This window comes from Anguilla anguilla, chromosome 10 (assembly GCF_013347855.1).
Source record: "Anguilla anguilla isolate fAngAng1 chromosome 10, fAngAng1.pri, whole genome shotgun sequence".
NCBI classification, from domain to species: Eukaryota; Metazoa; Chordata; class Actinopteri; order Anguilliformes; family Anguillidae; genus Anguilla; species Anguilla anguilla.
The window spans coordinates 7,010,172-7,032,265 of record NC_049210.1 but is presented as its reverse complement, the minus strand read 5'-3'; the positions used below and the strand labels follow the sequence as shown (position 1 = coordinate 7,032,265).

The 22,094-nt window shown below is 49.2% G+C and overlaps 1 protein-coding gene across 11 annotated transcripts in view; it reads right to left on the bottom strand.

Annotated features, from left to right (window-relative positions):
• arvcfb (ARVCF delta catenin family member b) overlaps positions 1-22,094 on the bottom strand; it is a 216,976-nt gene that overhangs the window by 72,585 nt on the left and 122,297 nt on the right. For all 11 annotated transcript variants that reach the window (XM_035379907.1, XM_035379914.1, XM_035379912.1 and 8 more), the window contains one exon: positions 16-174. In XM_035379907.1, coding sequence (XP_035235798.1) covers positions 16-174 — 159 coding nt within the window. The remainder of the gene's footprint in view (positions 1-15; positions 175-22,094) is intronic.

Below are 22,094 nucleotides of genomic sequence, written 5' to 3'. Positions count from 1 at the left end.
TGCCCGTTCCTCTACCTTGGTTTCTGTGCGACGCGTGGTTCCATCGTCTGAGGTTACCACGGAGACGTGGGAAGTGGGCGTGCCCGGGTCCTCCTCGATGGTGACCGTCTCCTCCACCACCTCCTGTGGCTCCTGCATCATGGCCAGAGACGTCTGGTTACTGGGACTTTGCTCCTGTGGGCCAGAGAGAGAGAGAGAGAGAGAGTCAGGGCTTTGAACCAACAACCAGGCAATGCCACAGAGGAAAAAACCAACAACCAGGAGAGTTAAGGGATTCATCTCATTTCAATTCAGTCAATGTGGGAAATGAAATGAAATTCCATTCACTCAGTTACAACAAAAAAGCAGTTCAGCGTGTCAGCAACCAGAGCACGGAACGATTGCCATTTCAGTTCAGCCATACTGAAATTCAGTTAGTTCATGGAAAAATCCTAACGGTGCATTGTGGGTAATTTGCCAATTGTGAACTGAATTTCAAACCATTTTCTGAATCGATGGAACTGAAATGGCCCCTGGCCCTTCAAAGAACCCCGCAGGTAAGGGGGGTCCAGGTGTGGCACTGGAGTGACCACCACCACCAAGGGCCCACAGTCGGCCCAGTTTCAAAGAAACCCATATTCCTTCCCGCGTCCCACTGCGGTATAAACTGCCACCGCTGGGGCCTACAGATCTCTTAGGCAGTTTAACACAAAGCCTTAAGAGATTGCAATCGGCCCAAAGGTTACAACTGCTGAGGTCTGAATGCAGTTAATCCGGTCAAACGGATGTCTGGGCAGCGACTGCTGATTGTATCGCATGGCGAAAAAAACACAAAAAAAAACGGCGATCTCCTGGAGCCCCCGCCCGACTCCGCTGAGCGTGTGAGAGAGGCGCTCCTCTGAGGGGAAAGACAGGACGCGGTCCGAAAAACAAAACCGAGGCCCTGATTGAGCGAGAGGGTACCTGCCAACTGCGCCCACGCAACCGGAATGAGGAAGGAAGCCAAAAACAACTGTCAATAACCACAAAAACCCACCAAAAAAAAAAAAGACAGACATGAATCTGGGACAGGAAAGCGCTGGGTAAACATGGCCTTTTAGTTCGTTGTGATACCGAGTGGTAATTTAGAGAGAAGTTTGCGCCGCCGCGGCGGCTAACGGGACGCTAATCTGCGGAAACGGGAGAGGGGCCGGTATCTCCCCGTCCGTCCGTCCGCCTTTCAGAAGTCATCGATCAGACCCCGCCGGGGCCTTCAAAGCAGGAGCGGGACCCCGATCGATCGGCCGCCGTCTCGTTTGCGGATCGTTTCGATCCTTTCGCTTTCGCGTTAGCGGTCGTTCGCGAGCTCTTGGCGCACAGCCCAGTCGCACGGCCTTCGTCCGGGCTTCACGGCTATCCTGCGGCATCAAAGTCAAACAAACTTTTCTGCAACCCGGGAGCCCGTCGCTGCTTTCATTCGTCTCCTTGTGTAACTCAACACTGTGAAAATAGGTCACGAAGAGAACTGAAAATAAAGTGCCACGCTAGCAGTTAAAATATCGTCGGCTACGTGGAAGAAATCTCGTACAACAAATGACCTTCTAGTTAATTTCAAAGTTCTTCCAGAAAGTTCTTCGACTGGACTTCGGCGAATGCCGTTCCCAAACTGTAGAGCGCCCCGTTTGAAGCCTTGAGCTTGTTTTTCCTGGAAAAGTGCGCCTCTAAACTAAATAAGGCTTATTAATTATGCAACAGATGAACTTAAATTGCCTTCCCCGCAAAAACAAACAACAGACATCTAAGAAACTGTGAAACTCTAGGAAAATTATGCACAGTTATCACATTTTTCGCAATTTATCTTGACGCGGCACTGAATCATCTTTACTCAAAGGTAAGACATTGCCGTTCGACAAAATTAAGAAATATGATACATCTGCATGTATGCCTTTAGCAGATGCTCTGATCCATAGGAATGTACATAGTAGGCCTGGGCAATGAACCGTGATGATAATTATCGAATGCAATAATGGTCGTTGCCACCATGTGGTGTATTGCCTTTCTTTTCATCTTTTTATCTTTAACTATACATGAGGCGGTAAGTACACAACCACGCTTCAAAGGCCGTGTGAAATGCTTCCGAAAAAACATCCTCACTGTTATCTATTGGGTGACCATAAGACAGCCAATCAGCAGCAAGGCCCCGCAGCTTCCATGCAGCTTCCACGTGATTGACAAAAACACATCACATGATCACATGGAAGCTGTATGACCTTGCTGCCGATTGGTTGTCTTACCAACACCCAATCGATAACAGTGGCTAGGTTTCCGGAAGCACTTCATGCAGCCTCTTGAGTTTGATTGTTTACTAACGTTTCAAGTATAATTAAAAAGAAAAAGACAAAAAAAAAGGTAATACACCATATGGTACGCGAAGATCATTGTTGCATTTGATGATTATCGTTGTGGTATATCGTCCAGCTTTAGTACATAAGTTCAATTTTCTTTAAGTACAATCCATTTACGGAGATGGGAATTTACTGAAGCAATTCAGATTAAGCACCTTGCTCAAGGGCACAATGGCAGTGCCCCATCTTGATAATCGAACCTGCAACCTCTCAGTTCAGCAATTATGCTCTACTGCAGGGCTGCCCAACCCTATTCCTGGAGATTTACCATCCTGTAGAATTTCACTCCAACCCTAACAAAACATTCCTCATTTAGCTAGAGATCTCATTGAGCTGCTAATTAGTAGAATCAGGCGTGTCAAATTACGGTTGAAATGGAAACCTACAGGATGGTAGGAACAGGGTTGGGTAGCCCAGCTCTAGCTGTTGAACGCGGTGTGCTTTGTTAGGTTTGGAGTGAAAACCTACAGGATGGTACTTTTCCAGGAACAGGGTTGGGCAGCCCTGCTCTAGCTGTTGAATGAGATGTGCTTTCTTAGGGTTGGAGTGAAAACCTACAGGTTGGTACTTTTCCAGGAACAGGGTTGGGCAGCCCTGCTCTAGCTGTTGAATGAGATGTGCTTTGTTAGGGCTGGAGTGAAAACCCACAGGACGGAACATCTCCAGGAACAGCGCTGTTCTTGTGGCACCAATCACAGCCTCCGTCAGGGTGCAGTGATTTTTCCCTGCCGTGGCAACCGGCTGTCGGTTTCAACCCCCCCAGTCCCCGTGGTCCAGCCCCCTGGAAGGTGTCCAACCGCGTTGCCTGTCCAGAATATGCCAGCGACTGGCCGGGTTTCAGCCGACAGCTGACAGGACCCCAGAGGTGACCGTCAAAACCAGAATTTCACAGGGCTGTTTTAAGATTCGCCTCGTATCCCGGAGCCAGCCCCCCTGGGGGGGGGGGGTACCCGCTGACAATCGCGGGTTCCTCGAAACTCGCGTGTCCGCGACCCTACGGCACCCTGGGAGTCTGAGAATACCGAATAGATGAGGGGCGGTGAATTGGATGTGCGGGACCTTAAATTAATGATCACAAACTGTCTGGGTTGGGGTTTGCGAGTCTGTCTGTGTGTATACCCCGAGGATTCTGGGAGAAGAGTGGATCAGGGAGGAAGAGGAAGAGGAGACCCTTTCAGACAGACGCCGTGGCACAGAGGGGGATAAAGATAATTGTGAGGTGGATGATCTTCAGCAACTCTCTAATAAAGCACAGTCAGTGCCAATAACCTCACAACCACTGCCAGGATTCATTATTTATATTCATGAAAACACACACACACACACACACCTTTCCACAGTCCCATTAATCTAACAGTCAGCTGCTGGCATTTGACACCAGTGGTGAGAAGCGACAGAACCAGCAGACTTCTTTACAGACGCTTTAAACCCGGGTTGCTTAAAGACTCCAGGTACTGCCCCATGGGTCAGGAGGTCAAAACTAAAAATTTTTTAAAAACAAACAAACAAAAAGAAAACACATAATACACACAAAAGCTTCATTCTGGTCTAGCTTGCTTGCAAAAACACCAAACCTGACACTATATTTAAAAGAAAGAAAAAGAAACACAAGAAAGCGTGAAATAGTTTTGAATATTCACCCAACGCTGGTGTCAGCACCTTTGACATGTGAAAAGCACACATATTTGTCAGAACCAATGAAGCGCTGTCTTTGAAGGCTTTTGCAGCACTAAAACTCTTTGCGAGCAAACAAAACAGAGACAGAGACTGGTTTTTTTTCTTGAGGCAGATCGTGGATTGATTTCTTAAAAATAAACAAATTTTTTTTAAAACTCCTGAACCTCTTTCACCACAGTCTAGATGTGTCAGCTTCACAGCATGTGGCTGGTTGTTTTGACACCAGCTTTACTCTTCCCACAGATCAGGAGAGCGAGAAGGGGCCTCCTTTGTGGGATCAAAAGGGAAAGAGCGATGCGATGATCAGGAAATGACACATTCTATCTGTAGTTTTAAGCATCCAACTTCCTGTTTCTTGATTCTTAAACGCGACTGACTCCACCCAGGAAAAATAACATAAGGCCAAGACATGTCATGACATCACCTTGCATGAAGAAAAAATAAAACGAACTCCACCAATCAAGGAGTATGTTGACAACCAGAAGAACAACAACAATGGTGATTGGTGGATATTTTCTGCCTCAACGTGGGTATTTGCCAGGAGCCTGAAACCATCGACCAATCACTGCTGACATTGTTCCACTGGTTGTCACCAACAGACTCTGTAATTGGTGGAGTTCATCTCTGCTTTCTACCAATACAGTGACTATCAAACAAGCTCAGAGTTTATTAGTGATACTTCTGGAGATACCTTTTCTTTTTAAAGGCAAGGGAACATTCTCTAACACACACACATACATACACACACACACAAAAGAACAAAATTGCAACGAAAGCGGGAATCATGTCTGGGCCCCGAGCACATGATCCACAATCAAATTCATCTCCGTCCAACAGCTGCCATGCCAAACACATCACGCTACGGCAACCAGGCCCGGCCTGACAGACGAGACACACGCAGTCAGAGCCTTGCTGCATCTGATTGGCTGTCGGACGCCCACCGCTGAAAGGCGGAACGCAGAAGTAATGGAGCTGTCAGTGGAAGCAGAACAGCCAAACAGGAATGGCTGTGGGCCTCCACTAATTATCACTCTCCCTCCCTCCCTTTCTCTCTCGCTCTCCTTCCCTTCCTTTCATCATTTCACTGATGTGAAGTGGCCAGTGATTGGCCGCGTGAGGCTCCTGCCACATTGCTGTGACCCGTCTGCGCTCTGCAGGATCAGAGGAAGGAAGGACGGACGCGGCTCTCCTCGCGGACTGTAAAACGCGGCGGCCCCTGGTTCGAAACGAACTTTGACCCTTAAACCCGGCAGCCAGATTCCAGCAGGTTGGCGTCAGTTTAAACACAAACACCTATTCTGACCCACACTCACACACACTCAAAGTTTTCAGATTTTTTTCAAAATGGCTTCTTTCATAGCTCGTTGTACTTTTTTTTAGTTACGTAGCACGGAGGGAAGAAAAGGAACATGTTCAGACTTTACCAGCGTCTGAAAGGCAATTCCAATGCGTATCGCAGCGCAATCACGGCCCAGCGCTGCGGCATCGAACACGTCCGCTGCGATTTCCTACTTCTCGAGCGGGCCGGCTTTTTATAACCCGCTCGCGCCCCGCGCACGGAAAGTTTTCAGCTCGTTAAAAGTTTTTTTTTCCCCTTTCTTTTTCCTTTTCTTTTTGCGATCGTTCGACTTCACAGCTCCGTCTCCCCTGCGCCCGCGGCCCGGATCGACATGGCGGCGGCGGCGGCGGCGGCGGCGGGACGAGCACCGCGCGCGCGGACTGCCGCTGATCGGAAACAGATGCCGAGGCGAGAGGAACGCGCGGCTTCGATTGATTGAAGGATTCCGGACTGCCGTCGTAAATCACGGCTTCCGGAGCTGCGGGTGGCGTAGCTTTAAATCGACGCGCCGCCGCGCTCACACGCGTGACCAAAGACCCCACTGCGCTACCTGGAATTTCAGAAGCCTGGGGGGGGGGGGACGCGGGGGTGGGGGGGAGGGGGGGGGAACCGCCAGTGCTGTCGACCAAAAAGGTTCACTTAGGGCAGCGATTGTCAACTCTGGTCATGGAGGAGTTACACAACCTGCTGTTTTTTTTTTTACACCTCTCACAATGTTGAATTACTTCGGTAAAAAAAAATATCCAGCAGTATAAAAAAAACGAATCTGCGCAAGTCGCACCGGAGAAGAGCGTCCGCCAACTGCCTAAAAAACGTAAATCTGAACTTGGCTAAAAGCAGCAGACCTGTGGCTCCCTGGGACCCCCTTGATTTAGGGGGGCTGGGCGGAGCTGTCGTCATGCATCACGCTCCACAGAGCCACACAAGTGAATTACGACCTAAGGTTTCACCGGCCTGCTCAGACTCCCAATTTCCCCCCCCCGAAATTTACATCTGCTGGACAGCAGCACTCTTTGATTGGATCAAACTGGACTAATGAACTTGATTACTAAACTGACAGTCACACGCGAGATTCGATTTGCCCTCTTAATGACTCTCATCCCCTCTGTGTTGGAAAACATGGGAGCCACAGTTCTACCCTTCTGAGGTGTCTCACATTGTAGTGGGACAGCTGCAGATAGGATTGATTGTTTACCACCACACTCAGTTAAATTGACCTTTTATCACACCCTTTGTGCTACATCCTCTCCCTTTGGTATGCAGTATCCTCTACCCCCTACTTCAGTCCAACTTCCCCACACCTTGTTTCTTCCCCCCCCCAATGTCTGATTACCTCGCCCCCCCCCCCCTTCCCCATGATGTGTTTAAAGATAACCATTTGGCCCTTTGTTTCCTTGAAGGAACAGGGTATAAGTATTCACTGTCTCCGTCATTTGTCGGTTCTGTGTTTATCTGTACTTGGGTAACAGACCCACTAGTTCCTTTGCTACATTAAACGACCTATTTTGAAACGAAGACGTGCCTGCATTTATTTTTCTACTTACAAAAGTACGGCGGAATATATTGAATTCTTAAAAATTCCACATTATTGGCGAGCCAGCCCAAATCCGTCGTTCTTGTTGCGTTTTTCAAAAAAAAAAAAAAAAAAAAACACTGGGGAGGCTGACATTCGCGTATGACACTGGCCTACAGAAGAGACTTTCTTTTTTACGTTGACACCGAATTCAAGAAAGGATTACAGTAAGAGGACTGTTTTGGAAGCCATTTGCCAACGCTGAAGGAAAAACGGACTTGAAGGCACGGAACGGACCACGTACATTTGTGAGTATGAAATATTTATGTATGTAATATTGTAGAGGAATAGTTACGGAAATTGTGTAATGTTTTAAAATACAAGTGGTCAGAATTGATTGTACATGTGTACAGTGTTCTAGACAGGGGCTTGTATAAAGTTACACAGACCTTGGACAATTTCAAGTACCAAAAGTTTGTTTGTCCATTGTACAGGAGTTTAGTAATGGCAGTGAATGGTTGGAAATCGTGGGCCGCTATGTTGTTGACCAAACATTGTAAGGAGGGTCCTTACAACGTACCACAGGAAGTAGATGTTGTTGAATATCTTCAAACTGCTTGTGAGCAGCGCAATGAAAAGAAGAAAAATGAGAAAACGAGACAGGCTAACTGTGTGATGGCTATGGCCCAAACAATTAAGTTTTTGACCGATAAAGTTGTAGAGGTTCCTAAATTGCGAGGTGAAGTTGAAAGTTTGAATAAAGCACTGGAGGTAAATTCAAGGAAGTTGGAAGCATCTGTTGCAGAACGTATATTACATGCCACAACACACTTAGAATTTAGAAAAGAAATTTGCCAGTTGAGGGAGAAATTGAATACTACAACTGCAGAATTGGTTAAAACGCAGGGACAGTTACGCGATGCTCAGGTGGCATATAAAGAGTTATGGAATGTGTCTGGGGAGAATAAGGATAATGCGATTGTACAGAAGTTCAGGTCGCTGAAAGAAAAAATGGCAAAGCAAAAACTTGCAAATACCATAATGAAACGGCGAGTGGCAGTGATTTTAAGGACATTAGAGGAGCAGAGTGAGTCAGTATACAGTTCTGATGATGACGAATGGGAAGTCAGACAGACAAACTGCCAAACAGCTCCTTTGTTAGATGTGGATGATGAAAGAAGTGATAATGAAATTTTAGATGAGGAGCCGGGGTTTCATAGGCCTACTGGGGGGACAGAATGTAATGCATCTATTACCAATTCACTTCTTTCTAATTGCCGAAGGTTGGTTTCTAGAAGTTCTACATCACAAAAAGCAACTAAATCAGTCGGGACAAAAAACACTAAAATCGCACCAATAATAACACGCAGAGTTCGTACAAGCGGAACACAAAATCCTGTCAATGGGGCTATCACATATGAATATGCAGATCAACAGGTGGATCGCAATCTTACACTTTCAGAGTTGATTACACTGCAACAACAACTTCCCACGTGGGACGGAGTTAGTGACCCGACCGCAGTTGTTGAAAAGGTGCAAACGCTGCAGCGAATACACTCGCTAACTGACAAGGACTGTTGTAAATTATTGCAATCTGTGCTCCCTACATCGGTTACTATTCCGTTAGAATTCATACAGGGTCAGGGAAACCCTGTTGTTTTCCCCAATCATGACGCAAGGTTAAGGCTAACGAGCGAGGCTGTGGGTTATCGCGTTATAGCTGACATGAATAAAATCCTTGAGTTTGTACCTAAGAAAGGGCAGCATCCCACTGATTTTCTTAGAACATTTGTGATTGTGTACAATCGAAACATAGGTGGAGGGAACAGAGCACTACTAACAGGTGACGATCCAATGTTTTGGAGTTTGGTAATCAATAAATATAAAGATCTTGTCTCGCCTACTTGCCAACATTTATTGTTACAGTTGAATAGAGAACTGGGTGCACAGCCAGTCAGACAGCACATAGGCAGGGATATCCAAGACTGTTTAACTGTGTGGAATGAGTCGCAACTCAGTTCACTGAGCCCTAAACAGAGCTCTAGAAAAAGGGTTGCTGTGCTAGCATCTAATAAGGGCCAGGCCAGATTTCATTGTTTTAACTGTGGGAAGCCAGGTCACATTCAGAATGAGTGTAGAAGCCCCCGTGTGTGTGCCAATTGCAAGCGTGTTGGCCATTCCAAGCGACACTGCTGGTCAAAAGGAGGAGGGATGGAAGGAAAAGGGCCAAAACAGCTGCGTGCACAGCAGCCTCAGACAGAACAGCCCCAGACTGAAGGCACTCTTACATACACAGACCTATTGTCTATGATTAAGGCCCATGCTGAGCAGAGCAGCCAGAAAGGCTCTGAGAATCCCTTTCACAGTCCAACCCCACATACAGTGACTTTCTAAATCGGGGATGCTTAAAAAAAAAAAAAATAATAATAATAAAAATTTAAAAGGGGGAGGCTGGGAAGCAAACTTGGAGGGTCCATACGAAGTTATGGACAAACTTGGTGAAACCAATTTGAAATTGGCAATAAAAAAGCGGGGTAGGCCAATACAGTATTTCTGGTATCATGGGGACCAATGCAAATTATATAACAAAGCTGAACTTGATACCAATGTCAATGTTTAAATGATTAAAACTGCATAAGAATATACACTCACACTTGGTCTTTCTCTCCCCTACAGAATTAATCGAGATCAGGACGAGGCTCCTGGTATTCAGGAACAGGTTGGAGGTCAGCACTAAGTGGGACATTCCGGTCATATTCATAAACAACACCCAATGTGTCAGGGACAATACACGCAGTTGACGTTGGATTCACCTAATGGACATCAGACAGGTGGAAAGATGGTGAAGCGTTCACAACAGAAGACACATGGAAAGTATCAAGTGAATCTTCATTTAGAACACATGATTGAGGGTGGAAGACAGCTTCCAAGAATATAAGAATTCATTGTGACAGTAAAAACACGTAATTGGACACATTATTAACGCAATAACTAGTTGGGATGAGGGACAGGATAACCTGGGGAGATGGGCCGTGGAGCATGAATGTACATATTACCCTGGTCTAACAATGATGCATCTAAATTTATACGGTTAAAAATAAATAAATAAAATAAATAATAATAATAATAATACATATATGTTGAGGATAGACAATGCCAACCTCTAAAGGAATGGGAAGACTCAAGCAGTTGGACTGAAGCAAATGTCCTCCACTGCACCCTATTCCTAGAGAAGGCATCATTCTTGGACCAGAAGAAAAGAAAAAAAAAAGGGTTTTATAATATGATGTAAATACGGTATTCATGCATGCTGGTTATGATTGAGCTAACATCATTGTCATGTTTGATCAGTATTGTTTAAGGTTTGAACTGGTAAGGGAATGGCTGAATCAAACATTTTTACAGATTACTACATTCATACATGTTATGCATGAAAGTCATGCAATAAATTGTATCTGTTAACTCTAATGAACTGTCCCCAGAGAGGAATGTGCACCCTTTAGAGGAAGTGGAGAGGGTGGTGGACCAGTGTCACTGGTGTATTCTGAGTCACCCCACAGGACTTCCATATGGTAATATAAGGTGTTAATCACCCCCCTGGTTTCTGGTTTACACCAGCATACACTGTTCAGATGGGGAACATTCGTTTACCTACTACTGATGCCAGTGAGTCCAACAGCTTGGCCACGTGGGATGATGCCTACCTGGTTCCTTAGTCAAATGTGTTTGCAGGTATTCATGCTCAGGTGAAGAAAGCTCTAATGGAGAGTGATTCAACACTACTCAAAACAAAAATGGAGGTGAGCTTGGCCCAGGCAGAGGCCACAGTCCTGAAGCGACAAGGATGCTCTGATGAGAACACATTTTTGGAACCGGATATTCCTGGCTATTGTAGGTCTAATAGTAATTTGTATCCTCAATGGTCAAACACAGTGTTATTGCTGGCGCAAACAGAAAAAAAAACAGTTGGAGAAAGTCATTGATAGAAATGAAACTGTGGGATGGCTCAGAAATAACCCCTGAATAATTTGTGTGCTTTTGTTTTAATTTTTATGTTTTATTTTTGCTTCATATTCTTTTCTATACATATACCTTCGATTATAGAAGACTTTCTTATAAAAAATTTAAAAAAAAGTAGGGAATGTTGGAAAACATGGGAGCCACAGTTCTACCCTTCTGAGGTGTCTCACATTGTAGTGGGACAGCTGCAGATAGGATTGATTGTTTACCACCACACTCAGTTAAATTGACCTTTTATCACACCCTTTGTGCTACATCCTCTCCCTTTGGTATGCAGTATCCTCTACCCCCTACTTCAGTCCAACTTCCCCACACCTTGTTTCTTCCCCCCCCCAATGTCTGATTACCTCGCCCCCCCCCCCTTCCCCATGATGTGTTTAAAGATAACCATTTGGCCCTTTGTTTCCTTGAAGGAACAGGGTATAAGTATTCACTGTCTCCGTCATTTGTCGGTTCTGTGTTTATCTGTACTTGGGTAACAGACCCACTAGTTCCTTTGCTACATTAAACGACCTATTTTGAAACGAAGACGTGCCTGCATTTATTTTTCTACTTACAAAAGTACGGCGGAATATATTGAATTCTTAAAAATTCCACACTCTGCATATATTTGATTTTTGTTTCCCGACACTGTGGCTCCATTTGTACCCTCCCAGCGCTTTTAAACCCGTGTCATTATCGAGCCTGTCCTTGTAGTTGGAATTTAATTAAATAATTTTATCTTTCCTTTTCATCGTTGGAATTACCTCTTTATTTTTTTGATCCACTCATCTCTCATCTGATTTTATTATTTTTTTTTTAAACATCCTCTCACCTTGTGAGTGCATTTTAGAATTGGCTCTCCTGTGGCTTTGTAAAAAAAAAAAAAAAAAAGATTATTTGATGAAGACGAGGTTTGATTAGATTTTTATGGCATTCTCACTGCCCATCATGGACCTGGACGTCAGCGGTGAGCATGGCAGATGGGCGGCACCGGAGGGCTGGGTTTTGGCGGGTGGGTGGGGGGGGGGCAGTCAGGATGTGGCCCAGTAATCATTAGAGGACTCTTACAGAATTAATCCTCGTGCAAAAACTCGCCTTTTGGAACTGTGGGGGGCTCCCAATCTCCCTTTGCATCTGTCTTCTCAAACAGTTGCCCCCCCCCTCACCAGCGCGGGTGAAGGGGGGGCATTGTGGACGGAATCCCAAGACAACACGAGGGTCCCAACCACGCCCTTCTGTATCATAGGTCAATAATAATAACATTTTAAACCCCATCCTGTTAGCAAGGCGGCTTTGGTTGGGGGGGGGGGGGGTTTGGGGTTGGTGGGGGCCACAGGGGAAGTCAAACGGAGCACAGGGATGCTGGACTCTCTCACCATGGCAGCCTGCCAGCGAAGCATGCCACTGGCACACAGGAGACAACCGAACGGTCCAGGGTCCTGACAAAGACCCTATTGATGCCAATCCGTGCATCAGCGTTGGCTGGGGGGGGGGGGGGGGGGGGCTGGGTGCGGCGGCTCAGGCGGCTTCCTAATCAACTGGAATTATGGGTAAAAAAAGAGAAGCCGGGGGCCTGTCCTGGGCACGGGACACTGGGGCGGTAGCTACACCCCAAATAAAAAGGGTAAGTTGACACCGGGGGGGATTGGGACTGGGGGGGCGGGGCGTATTTATCAAGCTCTTGTGGTGAAGTTTCTCGCCGTGCTAAATCCACCTACTGTCAGTCGCCTCGGCTAAAAGCGTCAGCTAAATGTCATGAATCGCACACGGGGATAGGAGGTCAGGCGCGAGGGACGAATCTGGACCTGCCCCACCCAACAGGGGGACCCACCCCACCCAAACACGCCACCCCCAAAACCCCTCCCCGCCAGAGAAATGTAACGGCTCTCACTTGTCAGCAAAGCATTGTGGGAATTTAACCCCCCCCCTTCCACTGCTGAGCGTTCCCTCTCATACAGTTCAGCTTCTTCACGCATGCCATACTCGCTTCACAAACCCAGATTTGTCATTTCCCAATTCTCTATGCCCCCATAACCCCCCCCCCTCTACCCCTCTTTTTTTAGGGGGTAGGGCTTTTGTGATAAACCACGGGGGTTGTATAAAATGTAGCCCTCGGTTGACCAGGTAATTCCGGACGGAGGCCCCCCCCACTCCAGAGCTGTTGGGGGGGACGCGAACAGGGAAGAACGTTTGTCCGAAAATGGCGCTTGACAGCTACCCAGCAGGAACTGCGCCTCTGAAGCTCTTCTTCGCGTGCGATCCCTCCGCCCGGATGAAACGCCTATTGTTCGAGACGTCTTTGTTCCTGTTCAAGAATCGGAGAAGCCTGTTTTTGTTGTGTGTGTGTGTGTGTGTGTGTGTGGGTGGGGGTGGAGGGGGTGTAGCAACCTTTTGTCCCATGGCAACACTGCAGTAGCATTTTCAAGCATTTGTGTTTTCTTAAAAAAAGTAATTAAATAAATAAAACTCTTGTCATGATCCAGGTCTTGCTATTTCTAGGCAGAGACAAAAGCCAGACTTTATATGTTTTCATTATAAAAAAAAAAACAGACAAAAGAATGTCAAATATTTACTCTTTTCTAACATATGGCAATGATCATTTTTAAATCCGCACTCCCTAATTCCACATCATTCCTCACAAAGAGGTTTTGCGTTCAGACCCAAAAATATCGCAGAGCATCGCATCGCTCTGAAAGGTCAGCGGAAGAGCCGGTCGCCGCGGCGGGATTTCGAAACGCGGCCGGGAACGGGCGAGCGGTGACGCCGCGTCTCACCGCGCCTCTGCAGACGCACGTCAAGGAGGCGGAGGAACGGAGACGAGAAAAACAACGAAAGTGGAAAAAAAAGCAGAGAAGTGACGTGGAAAATAAACAACCCGTCCCTCTTCAGAGCGACTCCCGGAGTGATGAAAGGGTGGGGGGGGGGGGGGGGAGGCGACTCTGGGAGAGGGGGCTGTTTTTTTAGGCGAGGGACAGAGGGGTCCTGGGAGGGGGGGGGGGGCAGGGGGGTTAGCATGTTTGCTCCAGTGGCCCTGGAAAAGAGGGGAAGAATAAAAACATGCCCCCCCCCCATCTCTGAGCCGCTGTCAGTGGAGGGGGGGGGGTTGCGGACAGGTCTCTGCGAGGGGAAGATGGGTTCAGTGGGGGTGGGAGGTTGGGTGGGGAGGTGGAAGACGGGTCACAGCCGGGGTGGGGGGGGGCAGGTGGGTTCATGTGAGGTCTGCGTTTCGGCTCTCGCCCCCGGGGGGGGAAGGGGAGCGACTCGCGCCCCGTTCCCCGGGAGCGATGACACTGCGGCGAGCAAACCGCCGCTCCTCACTGTCCGTCTGAGCTCCGGCGTTCCCCGTCGCTGGGGGAGATCGGGCAGGATGTGCCCCCCCCCAGGAAGATGGGCGAGCATCAGCGCGCGCATCCACCCCCCCCCCCCCCAGGAGCAGATTTCATTTCCAGGGCCGAAACATCGCCGTAGGGGCGGCGCGTTTCTCCCACCCGGCCCGCAGACCGAGGCGCGCGGGGGTGGTCTTTGTGTAATATGGAGCCTGTCGAATCCAATTAAGCAGCCGACTCATTTCTCTCCCCCCTCCCCCCTCCCCTCCCCCTCTAACTGCACACGAGAGCGGTCAAGGGGATCAGCGGCGGTCCTGTAGCTGTGTCTGTGTCTGGCGGGCCGGGGGCGACCGCGCGCCGAAACCCCGGCAGATTTACGGCCGAACCTCTCGACTCCGCGTCCAGATAAGGGCGACCCGGCGGGCTCCGTGACCCGTGACCCCCCCCCCCCGCCCCCGAGCCACCGCGCGGACGGGGCCGATCCGTCAGGGCGCGACGCCGGCCCGGCGCAGCCAGATTGATTACGCCTGCTTCAGCTCGCTCTCTGTGTCTCCCCTTCCAGAGATAGGGACGCCGAAGAGCGATTAGGGAAGAGTCCGCCTCCCCTTCTGTGAGAGCGTCTGGGGCGCCAGCAGTCTCTTAGAAGAGCTGATTGGCCAGAGATGGGAGGGCTCAGAAAGCTGATTGGCCAGAGATGGGAGGGCTCAGAAAGCTGATTGGCCAGCGATGGGAGGGCTCAGAAAGCTGATTGGCCAGCGATGGGACAGTTCAGACAGGTGATTGGCCAGTAATAGGAGGGCTCAGAAAGGTGATTGGCCAGTGATTGGAGAGTTCAGGAAGGTGATTGGCCAGCGATAGGAGAGTTCAGAAACGTGACTGGCCAGTGCAGGGAACTAGGCCCCTATTTTGGGGGGAGAAGCAAACCCCCCTCGATGCCCTAAAGCAGATAAGAGCACTAACAGTCCTCCCTGGGCTGTCTGGCCATGAGTAAAGCCAGGCTCAGAGAAGTATGCACACCAGACAAGTGGAGCGAATGCAAACCGAAATATTCCTTTCATCAAGAAAAAAAGAATAATAATAATAATAATAAATCCTTCACAGAGTCATAAGAGCTGTTCTGCGTTTGACTGCATGCCACGGTCGCATTTCCTGCGGCGGCTGCAGCCCAGAGGAAACCCTGCGAGGCTGCGGGATGCGGCGTCCGCAGGAGGAGCCGGCCCGGGGCAGCAGGGCTTACCGACGGACACCCGAAATTCAGCCCGCGCTGGACATGTTGGCACGCATAACTACTTGACCCAGGGGGCCGGTACACACCACGAGTGAAATCGACATGCAACGATGCATCAACGGCAGCATGCCAGCTCGGCTCATTTCCTGGAAAAAGAAGCAGTGCAGTGTGGGCCGGCGGAGGAGCTTCCGCTCCAGCGCACGCCCCGATAAACCAATCAGAGCGGGGCCTGGCGCCGCGGCAGACGCGCGGTGATTGAATTGGCCGCGGTTCCTTCAATCCGGCGACCGGCGGAACACCCCGGTCCTCTCCCCAGAAAATTACTCCAGAAATTGAAATACACTTGTCCCCGCTCCATCCCGGAAAGCAAAGCACGCTCACGCATTAAGGGGAACAAATTGCCTTCCCCACCCCCAACCCCCCCACCCACCCCCTACTTCCCCAAAAAAAAACCCAGGAGAGAGCTCATCTGTTGCCACTCCCCTTTTCCAGAAGCAAAAAACGATTCCTTGCGAAGTACAGCATCATTTTCCCCAGACCAAATTTTTTTTAAAAGGTCACGTAACTGGCATACTGAACAAATTAAAGCAAAGGGGACCGGGTGAGACACATTACTGTCACCTGCTGCACTGCTACTGTAAATAATACAGTAACCTACCGCTGAACATTTACACCATTTTTTTTTAGCTTGCAAATAGCAGGAACCTTGATTAATGTTTGATTGAACACCGCTATGCACTCTAAATATGATTGCCGTTACATCTGCGATCTTTGAAAAGGTCTGAAAATAATAAATATTTTAAATGGCAGTGCATGCCTATCGCGGCTGGTACCAACTACATATTTCAGATACGCTTGCTTCTTTATAATTAATAAATGCCAACTGGGGGGGGAGGGGCAGGGGGGAACTCAAGCAACATTTTGACAAACTAACTACTTTAAAATGCAAAACTTACTTTCTACTTATGCAGTGTATAAATGGCACACAGGAAGAAGAAAAAAACAGCCGTCAACATACTAGTCAAAGGGGACCGATCACTTTTTAATGAACTCTCTGGAAGGGCTGCTGAATATATATTTATTAATAACGAATAAACAGAAGCTGCATTCCAAGGCTTCCAGCTCACACCGGAGACGAAACCCGCTGCTGAATATTTAATCAAGCGCCACGCGTGATCTCCGAAGTTTAAAAAAATTAAAAAATTAAAAAGTCATGAATTCCTTTGCTCTACTTTTAATTTTTACTGTGAACTTAGATTCTGGCACAAAAGAAGGGGCGATCTATTTCGGAAAGAGGGTGTCTTGAAAGTACACACGAGTAAGACATGGTTTCCAATAAGTACATATTGGTTTTGAAAAAAAAAAAAGTTTGTGTGGAAAAATATTTTATAAACACTGGGGTGATATTGATCATTGCACCCCGACTCTACGCCGTTGTTGCAAGCGGAAGTCAAACTATCCACCGGCCGCTCGGGCCAGGGGTAACAAGCGGTAACCAGCGGTAACAAGCAGTAACGAGCGGTAACCAGCGGTAACCAGCGGTAACCAGCGGTAACAAGCGGTAACAAGCGGTAACAAGCGGTAACCAGCGGTAACAAGCGGTAACAAGCGGTAACCAGCGGTAACAAGCGGTAACCAGCAGTAACGAGCGGTAACCAGCAGTAACGAGCGGTAACCAGCAGTAATGAGCAGTAACCAGCGTTAACCAGCGGTAACCAGCGGTAACAAGCAGTAACGAGCAGTAACAAGCGGTAACGAGCGCCGTCCTCCATGTTGGCCGGCCCTGAGACTGTGGAAGCGGAATGGGAGCTGAGGCGGGACTCCGCCGGCCTCCCACGGGCTCTGGAAATGAAAGAGGCTTTCGGCCGGCTGGTAATATATGGAGCTGCGCCTTCTCCCCTCGCCCAGACTGCCTTTCCACATTCGTGTGCTCTGTTCACATTGTGGCCCCGTTGTGTATTCTTGCAGGTGGCCATTGTTTATGACTTGGCTGGGGGGGGGGGGGGGGAGTGGGAGGTGGGGACTCACTGTTGGGGAGGGATGAAATATTGATGTCTAACTCACTAAGCAGCCCCTCCTTCCCCTCTGCTCCAGCTGAAGGTGGGGGGGGGGGGGTGAGGCGTGACCCCTCCCCCGTTGCTGGCCCTGGCCCACATCAGCCGCTGTCCCCTCACAGGAAATACCAAAAAGAGGCAGAGTCACAGGTCGCGGTGTCCCAGTAAACCGGACCGTGACCTGAAGTAACCATGAGCAGCCGAGCTTCCTGACAGCAGGGAAGAGAATCCAAGCAGCACAGAGAGCAACGGCTAGCCAAATGGACTTGGAGGTTGCGGGTTTGATTTCCAATTGCCGTTGTACCCTCGAGCAAAGCACTTAAGCGAAACAGCTTCAGTAAATATCCTGCTGTATAAATACACTCTGGATAAGAGTGTGTGCTAAATGCCTGAATGTAGATATAATTCAATCTGAAACTTTATTCCTGGACGGCTGTAGCGTCCACTTGTTTAACTCCAGGGCTGGAGTTAAACCTGAGGACACTGCAACCCTCCAGGGCTGGAGTTAAACCTGCAGGCACTGCAGCCCTCCAGGACTGGAGTTAAACCTGCAGGCAATGTAGCCCTCCAGGACTGGAGTTAAACCTGAGGACACTGCGGCCCTCCAGGACTGGAGTTAAACCTGCAGGCAATGTAGCCCTCCAGGGCTGGAGTTAAACCTGCAGGCAATGTAGCCCTCCAGGGCTGGAGTTAAACCTGCAGGCAATGTAGCCCTCCAGGACTGGAGTTAAACCTGAGGACACTGCAACCCTCCAGGACTGGAGTTAAACCTGAGGACACTGCGGCCCTCCAGGACTGGAGTTAAACCTGCAGGCAATGTAGCCCTCCAGGACTGGAGTTAAACCTACAAGAAACACTACCAATGTATGCTACTATGATCTCCACAAGCAACTGTCCATCCATTACCAGTCTACCATTAGGTTACAAGCCCAGTTCCCCCACCATTCCACCATACACTTCCAGATACGACCAAAACTCCCGCGACTGCACCATAAACATTTTCAAAAACACACAACCGACAGACGCTAAACTAGCGCCGTCGTCCTTCCCCCCAGATAAACTGGCTGCGCAAGTAACACCGCTAACAACGAGGCACTGACAAACATGGCTTCCCATAATTAGAGCGGAGTCCCAGATGTCTGGCGTGGGGGGGGGTGGGGGAGACGTCGGTAACAATGCGTGCTTCCGAACACCAAGCCAGTATCTCCCCAGGAAGGAAACGTCCCGAGTCTCACGGCTGAGGAATTCCACCCCACCCTGGCCGTTTGAAGGCCACCAGAGACACCCAAACTGCAGACTGGACGCCACCATCTCCCTGTGACCGCAATGCATTGTGGGAGTACTGCACAAATGGGGGCCACTGTCCACAATTCAAGAATAAATGAAACATTTAGCAAATGTATTTAATGTATTTAGCTTTTATTTTAGCAGGAAAACCACATTGAGACTGATGTCTCTTTTTATAGGGTGATCTGACATGTACACACACAATCTGATGCACACGCGCGCACACACACACACACACACACACACATAAGGAAGAGGCCTGAGAGGCAATCAGGCCCAGGGGCTCTTGAGCTCCCGTCCGGTCTTCCGCGACACCCAAGTGCCGCTCCCCGGAACAAGGACAAGGCCACTCGCACTTCCAAATAGTTTCATTGTTCCGCAGCAGCAGCTGCTGGTGTTTCATATCTCCGCGGACGGGCAGAGCACACAGGCCTTGAGCCACGGTTTGATACGCTTTCATTCAGGCTCTGCAGTTACAGAGGCCTGCGCCTTAAAATAGCCCGGGGCGTGTGCGACTGCGCTGCGGTGGAGGGTGGGGGCGGGGGCTGCTGTGGGGATGTGGGAGTGCAGTAACTGGGGGGGGGGCTGAACAGAAACTGGGGAAGGCAGGAGCTGGGGGGGCCAGTAACCGGGGGATGCAGTAACATGGGGGACATGGGGGGGGGGGGGGGGCAGTAACCAGCGGTGATGCAGTAGCTGGGGGGGGGGGGGGGGGGGGGGCTCAGTAACTGTGCGGCAGGCAGGAGAGCTGCTGTGGCTCTGCAGTGAGATCTGCAGTACAAGCAGCCTGAAATAGCTCCTCCTGCTACAGCACGGCACAGACACACACACACACAGTCACACCCCACTTACACTCACACACACACATCACACTCACACATCACACTCCACTTACACTCACACACACACACACACACACACACACACACATTCACACAGACACACAGACACACAGACATACAGACACATACACACACGCATACACATACATACATTACGCTCCACTCACACACACACAAGGACATGTACCCAGCTGGGGCAGGCCTGGATACTATTAATGCAGCTACTTCAATTTGTGTGCCAAATAGGCCTTCTCTCCCACACAGACTACAGACCAGCACAGCACAGACCATTACAGGGCAAACCAGCACAGCACAGCACAGACCATTACAGACCATTACAGCACAAACCATCACAGCACAGCACAACACAGACCCGCACACTCCACTGAGACAGGGCTACCCAGCTCCACCCAGGGGACCCAACATTGTAGAGAAAAACAGCCTAGGTGGGGGGGGGAGGGTATAAGGTTGACCACTTGCAAAAAAATATATATATATAAATAACAATAATAAAGCACCAAGGATGCGAGACGCAAAGCTAGGAGCCCTCATCAGAGAGGCCTTTCAGTCACACCTCACACAGATAAAGACAGGAGCTGAATGGGCAGGATGACTCAGAGAGGGGGGGGGGGGGGGGGGTCGGGGGGGGGGGGGGGGGTCGTGACAATCACAGGTCTGCTCCCTTCCTGTGCCTCGCCAACTCACCTCCACCCTCCTCAGGCAGCAGCGGTAGCAATGGCGGTAAGCGCAATACACCACGACACAAAAAACCAAAATAATAACAGGGCGGATGGGGGGGGGGGTGGGGGGGAGGGGTGAGGGGGGGGGGGTGTCTGGCACTTCGGTGACAAACCGCAAGGCCTCTGACAGAGAAGGGATCCTATCACAAACAGGCCTACATCACAAGTAGCTATTTAAATGTGCATTAACATACAGTAACGGTCCCTGGCTGCAGTGACTCACGAGCGGCCCAGACCCGTTCTCAAAGGCAGAAGTGGATGCATTACGAGGATTCAACATCCGGAGCGTCCTCCATTTGTTGCTAAGCGATGCTGGAACCTGACGTGACACGCGTCAGTTCTCCGCGGGAAGGTTTTCGGGGGACGGACGCGCGCGTAGCGCAGGGTGCCGTCGTGCGTACGTGTGACGAGCGGTCTTTACTTTCGCAAACCAGGGTCCAATGAGCTGGGCAGCAATTAAACCGTCATTAATAAATAAATAAATACATTTTAATGAATAAACTTGACATTTAACAGATGCACCTTACGCAGAGTACTTTTTTTTTTTTCTTTTTTTAACAACATACAATCCCATTCATACAGCTTGATATTATCGATGACGCAGTTCAGGCTAAGTACCTCGCTCAAGGGGACGCCAGCTCAGAATCAGACACTCAACCTTCGAGTCACAAGTGCAGTCCTCTAACCGCCACGCCGCAACGCCGCCCTCGCCAAATACAGCGTGATGCTCCGACGCTACCCTCTTCAAAGGACCCCCCCCTGGCACAGAGCCTCATGGACACAACTTCCTCTTTGTTGCACTGTCAACGTGCAGTCACGCTGGGACACACCTCCGAATCAGCATACTGTTACGCAGCCCCACGCTGCAGTGCATTGTGGGAATGAGTTCATGTCTCTGGCGCTAAGCGCTGAATGGTTGCCAGGCACCAAGCTGACATGCTGTATGTGGGATAGGGACTGAACTACTGTCTTGCTTTACTGAGAGCTGACCCCAAACATTCTGTATGTGGAATAAAAAGTGAACTACTGTCCTACTTTACTGAGAGCTGACCCCAAACATGCTGTATGTGGAATAGGGAGTGAACTACTGGCCTACTTCGCCTGAGAGCTGACCCCAAACGTGCAGTATGCTGAATAGGGACTGAACTACTGTCTTACTTTACTGAGAGCTGACCCCAAACGTGCTGTATGCTGAATAGGGACTGAACTACTGTCCTCCTTCGCCTGAGAGCTGACCCCAAACGTGCTGTATGCTGAATAGGGAGCGAACTACTGGCCTACTTCGCCTGAGAGCTGACCTCGGACACGTTGATGCTCCCACAGCTCAATGGCTGTTTGGGATGCAGGGACACGTCAATCACCCAGATTCATGACCTAATGCAAGGGTGGGTCATTGTAATTCAGCCTGTCTTTGTAGACGTAACACCAAACCTGTGCACACCAAAGAGACTACTGACCCTGGACATACATACAGAGCGTTCTCACCATAAGCACAGTTACGGCATGCGTCATGCCTCAGGCAAAATGAATGCATGTTTTACTGATAATACATGAACAGAAACAGCACACAAGCACATACACACACACATTTTCCCCATTATTCTGTGGGGAACCACATATTGAAGCCAAAAAACTGTTTAGAATTTTCTTTGAATTGTCTTGTAGTCATTTTTCTTATTTTTTCACTTCCTGGTACACAATGAGCAATCGTATGGGTTTCCTC